Source organism: Aphanomyces astaci, assembly GCF_000520075.1.
Source record: "Aphanomyces astaci strain APO3 unplaced genomic scaffold supercont1.10, whole genome shotgun sequence".
Classification (NCBI taxonomy): domain Eukaryota; phylum Oomycota; class Saprolegniomycetes; order Saprolegniales; family Verrucalvaceae; genus Aphanomyces; species Aphanomyces astaci.
The window spans coordinates 846,607-857,408 of NW_009798273.1; the positions used below are offsets into that span (position 1 = coordinate 846,607).

General features: G+C 52.1%; 4 protein-coding genes across 11 annotated transcripts; 3 read left to right on the forward strand and 1 right to left on the reverse strand.

Moving 5' to 3' along the window:
• The first annotated feature begins 651 nt into the window (after nucleotides 1-651).
• H257_05499 (hypothetical protein) lies at nucleotides 652-2,906 on the forward strand. Of its 7 annotated transcripts, XM_009830397.1 has the most exons (4): nucleotides 652-984; nucleotides 1,037-1,182; nucleotides 1,263-1,551; nucleotides 1,605-2,906. In XM_009830397.1, the coding sequence occupies exons 1-4, from the start codon at nucleotides 693-695 to the stop codon at nucleotides 2,831-2,833; spliced, it is 1,956 nt and encodes a 651-aa protein (XP_009828699.1). In that variant the 5' UTR covers nucleotides 652-692; the 3' UTR covers nucleotides 2,834-2,906. The 7 variants fall into 7 exon arrangements, with proteins under 7 accessions (XP_009828699.1, XP_009828700.1, XP_009828705.1 ...); XM_009830398.1 differs by having other exon boundaries at nucleotides 652-1,182; XM_009830403.1 differs by having other exon boundaries at nucleotides 1,037-1,551.
• A 120-nt stretch (nucleotides 2,907-3,026) lies between these two features.
• On the forward strand, nucleotides 3,027-5,738 carry H257_05500. 2 transcript variants are annotated; one of them, XM_009830404.1, is made up of 5 exons: nucleotides 3,027-4,584; nucleotides 4,671-5,193; nucleotides 5,245-5,396; nucleotides 5,474-5,603; nucleotides 5,652-5,738. In XM_009830404.1, the coding sequence occupies exons 1-5, from the start codon at nucleotides 3,069-3,071 to the stop codon at nucleotides 5,716-5,718; spliced, it is 2,388 nt and encodes a 795-aa protein (XP_009828706.1). In that variant the 5' UTR covers nucleotides 3,027-3,068; the 3' UTR covers nucleotides 5,719-5,738. The 2 variants fall into 2 exon arrangements, with proteins under 2 accessions (XP_009828706.1, XP_009828707.1); XM_009830405.1 differs by having other exon boundaries at nucleotides 5,474-5,738.
• Nucleotides 5,739-6,288: 550 nt separating this feature from the next.
• On the reverse strand, nucleotides 6,289-7,999 carry H257_05501 (hypothetical protein). Its single transcript, XM_009830406.1, has 5 exons — nucleotides 7,643-7,999; nucleotides 7,467-7,588; nucleotides 7,121-7,408; nucleotides 6,497-7,063; nucleotides 6,289-6,437 (listed from the first exon to the last, which is right to left on the reverse strand). Exons 1-5 carry the CDS (start codon nucleotides 7,950-7,952, stop codon nucleotides 6,354-6,356), a joined length of 1,371 nt encoding a protein of 456 aa, XP_009828708.1. The 5' UTR covers nucleotides 7,953-7,999; the 3' UTR covers nucleotides 6,289-6,353.
• Nucleotides 8,000-8,501: 502 nt separating this feature from the next.
• On the forward strand, nucleotides 8,502-10,491 carry H257_05502 (hypothetical protein; the record flags this gene model as incomplete). Its single annotated transcript, XM_009830407.1, has 5 exons — nucleotides 8,502-8,938; nucleotides 8,992-9,221; nucleotides 9,274-9,423; nucleotides 9,522-9,737; nucleotides 9,798-10,491. 5 exons carry the CDS (start codon nucleotides 8,502-8,504, stop codon nucleotides 10,469-10,471), a joined length of 1,707 nt encoding a protein of 568 aa, XP_009828709.1. The 3' UTR covers nucleotides 10,472-10,491.
• Nucleotides 10,492-10,802: the final 311 nt, after the last annotated feature.

Below are 10,802 nucleotides of genomic sequence, written 5' to 3' on the forward strand. Positions count from 1 at the left end.
GAGTACAGTGATGCTAAATCTCCGGAGTTAACTGCATCACTAAGATGCACGTAACCCCTACAGTAAGTACCTAGTAAGAGGTGAGAAAAGTGTTTCGAGCATACAAAGTTCCATATATATCTCATTGAAACAGTATTTCGGGTCAAAACAACAGTGGAACTGTTTTAATGAGGGAATTGTACGTACAATTTCCATGGTTGCTTGTCGTTTCACTTGTTCTTGATATGGCATAGTCAAATGCAGTGTAAACCCAAACACTACATTCCAGTTACTTTGGGGGTTGCTAAGGACATTTCGGTGGTTAACGAACCACTGGTCATGTAACTTCACCGTGGGAATAGCAAGCAGCAATCAATACAACGGGTCCAGGGCTAGCTATACAGTACTCGAATGGGAAGGGATTACGTAAGCAATATATGTAGCGCAGGGAATTACTCTCCATCGGAACGATGGTGTCGAAATATTCATATTTTTGCTAGTTCATATGTAAAGCCCTGCGTTTCTTTCATCATTCCGACGCGCACATATATTTATAGAGGTGCATTGGATTGGTGGAATTTGAAATACGGCGATGGGATTGGCTGAAAAAGCGCAAAACCCCCACGCAATTGGCCAATCCCACAACGTATTTTAATATAATTATATTCCGAGGTCAGTCAATCACACGTGGGTAGTAATTTGGTGCTGCGAAGATGGAGAGGGGGTCCACGGAAACGACCACGAGCCTGTACAAGGATATGGACCTTTCGTCGATCACCGACACAACCAACGCACTCCCGCTCCCCGCCATGCACACCCTAATGGAGATCCGAAAGGCACTGACGACGACCTATCTCCCGCCGACGAAACGAGCGGCCCGCGTGAAAAGCATCGTCGAACATGATGCGCAGTTCCTCAAGGAACTCCTACGCGTCGCCGACCAATGTCTCGACCTTGACGACGACGAGAGCTTGGAACTGCTGTTCCAGATCACAAAGGCCTTGTGTGCGTCGCATCCCTTGACCCCTTCGACGTCTTATGCGACCCTCCTGCGTAGTTGAACTGTGCGATGCAAGTGTGCTGCACCTGCTCCTATCGGACACGTACTTTCTCGACGTGGTCGGCATTCTCGAATTCAATCCCCACACGATTCGAAAGATGTGCTTTCGCAAGGAACTGTCGGCCCACATGACGTTCAACGAGGTAATCTCGTTCATCATGATGCATGCATGCATATATGTATGTATTCGTTCCAGGGGGTTGAATGCACCATGGGACGGTAGGTCATTCCCATCACAGACCCGCAGGTTGTGCAAGCGATCCACGTCAACTACCGCATCGACGCCATCAAGGACAACATCTTGTCCCGGTCTTTGGCCGACGGATGCACGATTTGGCTCGAGTCCATCGTGAACGAGAACAACATCTCGATCCTCACGTACATCTCCAACCACGAAGAGTACATGGTTCAGTTGCGCGCTCTCGTCGCGGACCGTTCCACCGAGTCGACGGGTCTGCTACTTTTGCAAAACGTCATGCGACTGATTCAAATCACGCAGCCGCCGTCCCGCGGTACATACATATCCCCCCTTATCCTTCGTCTTCCTCACGATATCTTGTTCTAGGCACGCCGCGCGTCCCGCACATGCTCAAAGCCGATTACTCTGGCATGAACCCCGTGTTCGGGTCGCTCCATCACGCGCTGTTCCCCACGACGCTCTTGTCCAGCTTCGCCGCCATCGTCACGCGCGCAAACGACACGAACCGACTGCTCGTGCTCGAGATGCTGCATCATCTCGTGCTCTTCCAAAACGGCGACCTCCTCCGCGTGTACATGGCGGACGAGCGCGGGTGCTGCGACCTCTCCATTCCGTTCTCCCTATCCTGGGAACCCCATCAATCGCTGCTCCTCGCGATTCTCGTCGCGTTCGTCCAGGCCGAAGCCGCGCGCGGCGGCGTGCTGGACGTCCTCAAGCACCTCTTCCACGTCGTCCCTGGCCGCGATGACAAGTTCCTCCATATGCTCTATCATGGCAATTACATGCACTGGTGGGTACATCTCCTCGGCCTCCCCGACCAGACCGGCAATTTGTACGAACTGCATGCGTCAGTGTGGGAAGTGCTCACCATGTGCGTGTCCCATCACGGGTACCGCATCAAGTACCTTCTCGCCAAGATCCCCATCGCCGCGTACGCCACGGACGCGCTCGGTAGCGGCAACAAGCTCCGCGTACTGCACGTTGCTGCGTTTCTCAGGGCTTGTGTATTGCGAAATGAAACGTTCTACAGCAACGTGGTCGCGACCCCGGCCATTTGGGACGCGATCGTCGACTTGCTCCATGTGCGCCCGAGGAACCCATCTGCAGTCGTGTCGGCGTTGCTCGAGATGATCATGTCGGCGGAAGCGCACAACTGCCGCTTGATCATGCAACATATCGTGACCCATGCCAAGGTGACGCTGTTGGAAGCAGCGTACCCTGGCGTGATCACGTCGATCAAAGCCAAGCTCTCGGACGGCCAGCCAGAAGTCCACAATGGACTGACGATTCAGGAGGAAGAGCGATACTGGGCGCAAGAAGAACAGACGATGGTCGTTGTAGTCGACGAAGTAGATGACAAGGACGACACGACGGGAGTGGTCGTGGTGGCAGCAGAAGAAGATCAAGAAGGAGGAGGACTCACCAGTCCGCCGCCGCTAATCCCGCTGCAGGACAGGGAAGAGACAGGCATCGTCGCGAGCAGCAGCAGCAGCCCCGTTGGCGGCTCCACCCGGCGGCCCAAGAAGCAAGTGAAGAACTTGTTCTCCACCATCCAGTGGAGCAGTCCATCCAAAAAGCAGAAAGTCGACTTGTAGTCCCGTTAAATAGTGTGACGACGCGAGGACATATTTAAGTGCGAAATGGCGTGTTATCCGGATTCCAGCCAACCGTGGTGACCTTGTATCCGGACAATGGACTAGGTATCCGGATGTATGTATGTTTGGAGTTTTATCCGTATTCGGACGAGGATTGAAGTTGAGAGGGTTGGAAATTCAAAAACTCAAACCTGATTGCGGCACTTTTGGCGGCGGAGACGAGGTTGGTTGTAGGATGGCGGATGTGTTTGCGCAGTTCACGTCGACGCCGCTGAAGCTCAAGGCAGCGGCGGCGGAGCATGCCAAGCCATCGCCATGGAACTCGACTGCCAAGTACACGCCATCGAAACGACCTTTGGAGGTCAGTGTGATGACGTCCACTGCAAAGCCCACCCCGTCAAAGCGACCGTTGGAGGACAGCGTGTTGTCGTATACCACTCCTTTGAAACACAGTCGCGTGACAAGCAGTGGAACACCTCGCGTGCCGCCATCGTCTGCGAGAAAGGTGGCCACGCCTAGCACGATAGGTCGACAAGGACGCAGTTCGTCGGCGCAGATCAATGCCCGTCCACGCGCGGCTGCGAAGGAAGGCGCGGGTCCCGCCGTCGAGACACGCGGCGGGGTACAACCACCGCGGCCAGTAGACTTGGTTGCAACTGCCCCCCGTGAAAACCCAAATCTCGTCACGTCACTTCGTACGACCCGTCCTGCCGTCGCTACACGACCTACACGGTCCCAGCCATCTCGCATCACCCGACGTACTCTACCCAAAGGTCCCCCTCCTCCTCCTCCTATCCAAGCGTCAACATCCTTCAAACGACGACCTCCTCCTACTACGCCGTCGACAGATCATTCTTCGCAACACAAGCGACCTTCGCAGCCTCTCCCTTCCGTCCAACCCAGTTCCACCTCCTTTCGATCATCCACCGATCATACTGCTACGTCAAAACCAAGCTTCCCTCGTCATCGAGCGCCGTCGTCCCTTACCCAGCGTACTTCGAAACCCTCCATTTCCAGCCGACTTGTCCAGTCCAAGCTGCCGCCGCCGCCTCTATCTGCGACACGGTTTCCATCGGAGGCGGCCACCACTCGACCAGCTCTGACACGGAAGACGACACTGGCAGCGAAACAAGCTTCGGGGCATGCGATGTCCATGCGACAGCGCCGCCAGCCCTCAACCACGTCACAGGCGACGACCGCGAACAAGAATCGGTCGGGCTTCTTGCTCAAGCCTGATGTGCCAGCAACGACCCCCCCCGCCGTGGTATCCCCACATCAGCCACGTTCTCGTGGCTCCGTTCTGGAGCAACTTGGCCCGCCACCGCCCGCCTGCGACACTGTATCCCCAAACCCGATCCTTCCTGCTGCTACTACTGCTCTACGTTCCAGCCCCACCACTCGGACCTTGGGTTCTAGTAGTACTAGTACTACTACTAGTACGACGACGACAATTCCTCTGTCCCAAGTCGAAGTGGAGCAGTTCCAAGCCGACCTGGTGGCGTCCAACACTGTCGCAGGCCGAGTGTTTGCATCGTGCTGGGCTCATGGCTTGGATTTGAGCGTATTTCCATGGCAATTGCATCTGTTTATGCCACTCGTCGACTGTGAACGGCTGTGTAGCCACTCGCCACCAACTAACGGACCAACTAACGAACCAACTAACGAACCAACTACTACCCGTCGTCGCAAGGCCGTGTCGTTTCAGTTTTACGATCTGTCGGTGGTCGAACTTCAATACATTGGGGAACGAGGTATATATATATATTTGTCATTATCCATATATATATATATATATATATATATATATATATTTAAATATATATTATTTCTACTGTAGGTACCACCCAGCGTATCGAAACCATCTTGTACCAGTGCGAACGCGTGGCCAATAAACTTTCCAAGCTCAGTCCTAGCCAGCTACACCATATTCAGTCGACGTTGCTCCAAGTCAGCAACCATCCGTCGGAACTGCGCGCGGCGGCCGCGTACTTTGGCCGAGTCATGCAGAACCCGCCAGCTCTTGTGCTAAACCACATCTCTCAGCTATCGAATTCACTCGCACGACACTATTTGCGGGTGATTTTCCTGTACTTTGACGACCGATTGGCCGAGGACAAGACGTCGACGGTGACGCTGCCACGTCACTACGCGCACCAGGACCTGGGCGCGGCGATTCATCGGGCTTTGGCCGATCGGTTTCTGTACCGGACGTCTCAAACGACCCCCCAAGAGCGATATTACTATGCGACAAGTGTCGAGTTCTTGTACCGAGCGATCCGATTGGTCCAGCACACGACCAAAGACGCGTATTTGACCAGTTTAGTGCGCAAACTCCAGATCGTGTGCGTCCGACTCGTCCAGTACGCGTTTTTTATGTGTTTCGTACCTCTGTTTATACTTATCAAGTGTAGGTGGGATTGCATAGACGAAGCGCACTTGTTTCCGCTGGCGTCCGTTTCATCGTTTGAAACCTTGCTGCGAAACGAACTGACCAACGTCGATATGAAAAAAGTACGGCGCGAGTACGTCGTGCCTTGTTCGCCGATGAAATCGCTTGCCTTGCGTACGTTGAATATATATTGTTTTATAATTCATTGGGGCCAATTTTATATATATATATATATTGATGGAAATTATTAGCGGACCAAGAATCGACCCCCCTCAAGGAGAAATATCGGTCAGCATCTTCGTGCTTTGAGTGCAAAGAAACATGGAACGACTTGGCCACGACCGTGCAATGCGCTGCATGCGTCAAACGATTCCATCTCAAGTACTACCAACTAACGACCAACTAACGACCAACTAACAACCCTGGTAGGTGCTTGTACTTGTCGCCGTCGTTCCGGAATCTCTCGGGCACGTACAAGTGTCCGCACTGCCTCTAATGACGTTGAATTAATATCATACTACTGTATGTATGTACTTGATGTTAGCTCATGCAATCGATATATATGATATATATTTGTATATCCGAGCAATAATAATAATATCCAAAACGTAATTGCCACGAAAGTTGCTCCATGTATTCCCATTTACCCTCCAAACCGCCATACTTCTACTTGAAATGGCACGACAGTTTGAATATCTCAGTGGTCCCAATTCCGCGAAAGCACGAAAAAAATGTAGCCAATCAGCGACAAGCATTTTCAGATTGACCAATGGGAGAGATTCGTGATCGGTTGGATTCAATTGAACCGAGGATCTCGAATATTTATGAATACTATATTTGGAATCGCATAACAGAAGACCCCGGAGAGAAATATTCAAGTATTCCTTACTATTAATAGTAGTTAGTATATTTTTGAAATAGATACGATTAATAGTTGATATTTGTAATTTTGATATATTTCTATAAAAAGTACTAGTACCACATATGGTACTTTACAGTCAACGTCAGCATCCAGCGACCTTTTCTTATCCGGATGCATTTATAGAGGTAGTTTTGATACAAAAAGTCAATGAAACAATTGTATCATTATTCGTCCGAGAAATCGTGAATGATATCCTTGGAATATCCTGGTTACAGCACGGCGTGGACAAAGGCGGGGGCGATTTTGTGCCGTTCCAGCGCCCGCTCGACCCTGGCACGGGCCTTGTCGTCATGCTACTCCACGAATTAGCCAAACTACTAACGTTAATTAGTGTAAGAAAAAGACCATCAACCTCGGCAATGGCTTTGATAATTTGCGTGGCGAGCGCGGGCACTTGAGGCGCGTCCGCGTTGATTTGGCACAACTTGGTGACGTTGTCGAGCATGTTGAGGCACTGGGTGACTTCATCCACGCCGCCGTCTTGCGCTACCATGGCCAAGATGGCTTGCAGAATCAATTGGGGCGACTTGAGCTGCTGCTCCAGCAGCGTATTCAGCGCCGGCGTCGCTCGAATGCTAAACACTTGGACGAGGAGTTGGGTGGGGTGGTCCAGAAGCAAAGCCACGACCGGCAGCAGCCCCGACCGGTCCTCGCACATGTAATTCAAAGCCTGAATCGCATTTTGTTTCGACTCGTTGACAAGCAAACACCCGACGAGCACGTCGATGCCTGTCGCGAGAAGTTTGGGTTTGGCCAGTTCCGCCGTCGACAGCGCCATGAGCGCGCCAGACGCAATGCGGATAAGATCCAGCTTGGATTGACTGTCGAGGGAATGAAACACGCCCTTCTGGGCCCCCGAAAGCACTTTAATTGTGAGTTCCACCACGTTGGCTTTGATCGCTTCGAGTTTGCCTGCGTTCTACAGCAACGACGTCCAGATCGAAATGTGGAATGGGGATGATGATTGTTGGGTTACATGCGTGGCCAAGTTCCACACGGCGAGCACGACGTGTCGCAGCAACTTGCTGGGGAACGAAAGTGGTTTTTGCAACACGCGGACGAGGGCGGGCACGACCTTGACTTGGGCGAGGGCTTGGGCGCCCGCGTGAGACTTGGTGAGCTGGCCAAACGTTTGGTACAGGTTGAGCACAGTAGCAGTCGTCAGTGTGTCATCTCCACACGAGGCCATGGCCACCAGCTTTTCGGGGATGTAGCTCCGGCTGAGCACGATGGGAATACTGTCGCGACATGTGGTTAAATTCACCTAGATGGTTCAAGCCGCAACATTCAAAACGACTCTTCACGACAATAGTACGTCGTACAAACGCTTTGGAGGCCATTTCCACACAAGTTGGCTGGGCGTCAAAGAGCAGCGAGTTCAGGTTAAAGAGGAGCGTCGGGTCCTTGTCCATGGCCACAACGCCGTCGGCATCCCATGCGATGGCTACACGTATGAGTTAAGGGCTGTTTTGTTTTGATCGACCACCATCAAGCAAACCTGCAAGTACCGCAGCCGAGCCAAGTCGAATGTCCGGATTCGACACTGTCATGAGTCGACTCATGGACGGAATGACGCCTGCTGCGACCGCCTTGGCCTTGTTCTCCTGGTTCGCCAGCAGGTCGGCCAGCCCACTCAGCGCCTTGATGCGGGCTTCGTCGGCTAAATCTTCCTTGAGCGACAGAAGCTGGCAGTACCGCCCGATATCGTGGCTCCCGTACGCTCGGGACACTTCGGTGGCATCGTGTTCTTCACGAAATCCGCTTTTGTATGGGTATCGGTCCTCCAACTGGTCACTCACGCGATGCATGGTGCTGTCGTCACCCGCGTCGAGTTTTGGAGGTTAACGACACTGCCTGAGCTAAATATAGCTCGTCTTTTTTGGAGGCGTGGTTGCTAGCATTATTGAGGCGGAAATCCACAATTGTTAACATTGATGCCATGATAAGAAGCGTGGCACTGACTGATTGCGGTGCCTATCGTAGCAATCGACCTGCTTTGTGTCAATTCGCTGAAGCGATCAGTGAATGAGCAATAGAGTGAGATCTTGGCATTGCTATTACAGTAGTGTTGTCTGAAACGATGAATATTACTCGAATTCTCTATTCCTAATAAGAGCTGCAACAAAGTCGCTGGTTAGCTCTCAATCGATCAATATAATTGGAAGCACTTACTTTTTCACAAAATGACTCAACTATCACATGAATAGATATAGTTCGAGAGATCCATCGGCGAATTGGACAGGCTCAAAGTGCATCTCCCTATCAATCGTCTGTCGATAACCTTTCTATTTATTTGCCGCACACTGGGATGTCATACACCCTCCACGCCAGTCCCATTTTCACTATCTCAAAACCCAATGCTTCGATGGCTCGTTCAATACTGGACCGTGACGCTCGGCGCCAAGTCCACCGAGGAGTTGGACGCCGAGCACTACCTCTTTGTGGTCGCCACTGGGCTTCATTCTGTCGCGTCCGTCAATTGCGTGGCATTTAACCGGTGGTACCTTCTCCTTGCATCGTGTTTGGCTATGCTTGCAGCGGGGACACTGCTGGCCTTCTCCACCCTCTACGACGCTCTGGATGTGTACATGTACGGAAGCCAAACCAAAACGTCCGTCACTGTGTTGTACCAAGCGTATATTTGGATGGGACTCAGCGCCGCCATATCTGGGCCCTTTATTGAGCGTCGGGGCCCTCGAATAGGCATGACGGTAGCGACAATGTTGCTGGCCGTCGGGTTCACCTTGGCACAACTGGCAGTGACGACCAAGGCGCAGTTGTTCCTTACAATTGGGTACAAACCTTCCCCCCCACAATACATCTCTGAGTGTTTATGCTGGTGTTTAGATATGGCTTTTTCTGTGGCGGGGGGTTTGGAATGGCCATCGTTTCCACCATGACTGCCAGCCAGAAGTGGTTCCCAGATATCCGAGGCCTCACAGCGGGTCTATGCATGTGCTCGTTTGGGGCGGGGACGGTTGCAGGGGCGAACGTTTACAAGGCGTTCTTAAACCGAGGGGGGTTCGTTCAAGTCGTGACGAACGTCCGCAATATCCCCCACGTATTTTGGACCACCGGTAACGTCCGCCCCCTTTTGATCCGCTTCAAGTTCAGTTCCGTCGTGACTAGGGCTGGTCATTGTGTTGACCATGATTGTCGTTACCCTTGTGATCCGAACGCCCCCCGTTTCGTTCACGGTAAACGGCCACGACATCCACGGCGTGCCTGAGAGTAAAGCGCCCGACCCTAATCTAGTACAAGACGAGTACCTCCAACTCGGTACGCTATCATGCTCGCCCCCAATTCATTTCATTCAAATGGTGCGTGGGGGGAAACTGTTTTAGGGATGACGTTGGTCAACTACTCTATCGTTCAAGGCGAATTGGACGGCACAGATGTGCACTACTTTCAGCAAGTCAAGGCGTTGTCGCTCGTCCAGTGCATTTGCTCGACAGACTTTTTCTGCATGTACATTGCGTTTGCAGCCAGCATCATCCCCGCGATGGTGTTTTCCAGCGAATTCGTAGCCATCAACACCAAAGTGTTTGGCCAATCTGTGGACGTGACCAACTCTTCCAAAGTCCAGGGCCTAAGTACGCCCCCCCCTCGATCGTATATATATATATATATATCCCTCACTCGGTCTGGCGTAGTTGTAAACCTCGCGGGGCAGCTGACGATCCCCGTCATATCGGACCTAATCATTCGAGTGTGTTATGCCAACCCCGCTTATGCTCGAAAGATCGTGTTTTTTTTTATCTTGAGCGCCCAACTCGGGTCCATGGCCGCCTTGTCCAGTGAAAACATGACGTTCGAGTCGGTCCGGTCGCTGTCGTTCACGTACGTGTTCGGATCGGGGGGGAGCATGGCCCTGATTCAGTGCTTCGTCACCGACATGTTTGGCGTGTATCACGCGGGCACGATGTACGGCCTCGTGTTTACGTGCTGGTCGCTTCGTTCGGCCATTGTCGGGTATGGTTTTGCCGACTTTCAAGTCACCCGGGTGTCGTTTCGGAATCAGATGCAGTGGATGCTCGTGGTCGTGGCCATTGGATGGGTCGCGCTGTTGTTTGTACGAACCAACTCGGTGGACCGGTTCTTTTACGGGTACAAGTACTCTGTGTGCGGCAAAGTGATGGTGCAAATTGCATTTCACCGTCACGAGACAACCAACGACAAGGACCATGACGACAGTCTGACCATCTTGGCGCCGCCAAAAGTGTCCCCCGCCTCCAACGACTTCGTGCTTTGGAATGGCTACGACCACGTCCGCACGAGCGGAGTTCAGCACCCGCAAGCCCGCCAAGACACCTCAGACAATGCGTAATAGATCAAGGTTTGCATGTGAACATCAGTTGTTGCCTTTTGTGGTGCCGTCAGCCTACAGTAGTAACTTCGTTCCATTCTGAACTTGCAGGTCCAAAGGTCATCAAGTAAACACCATGTGACATGGCTGGCTCACCTTTCGGCGCGATGGTTCATCGGTGTCTATGCATACGCGGCAATGTAATGTGTGTACTTTGCCCCCCCTTCGTTTTCACACGATGAATGTTAATACTCCGAGTATTACAATGTTGAAAAAGACGTAATTAGTATGCATTATATTAACACAGCTAGAATTTTTGGTGGTCAAATGGGTTGAACCTTTCGAGCAATTA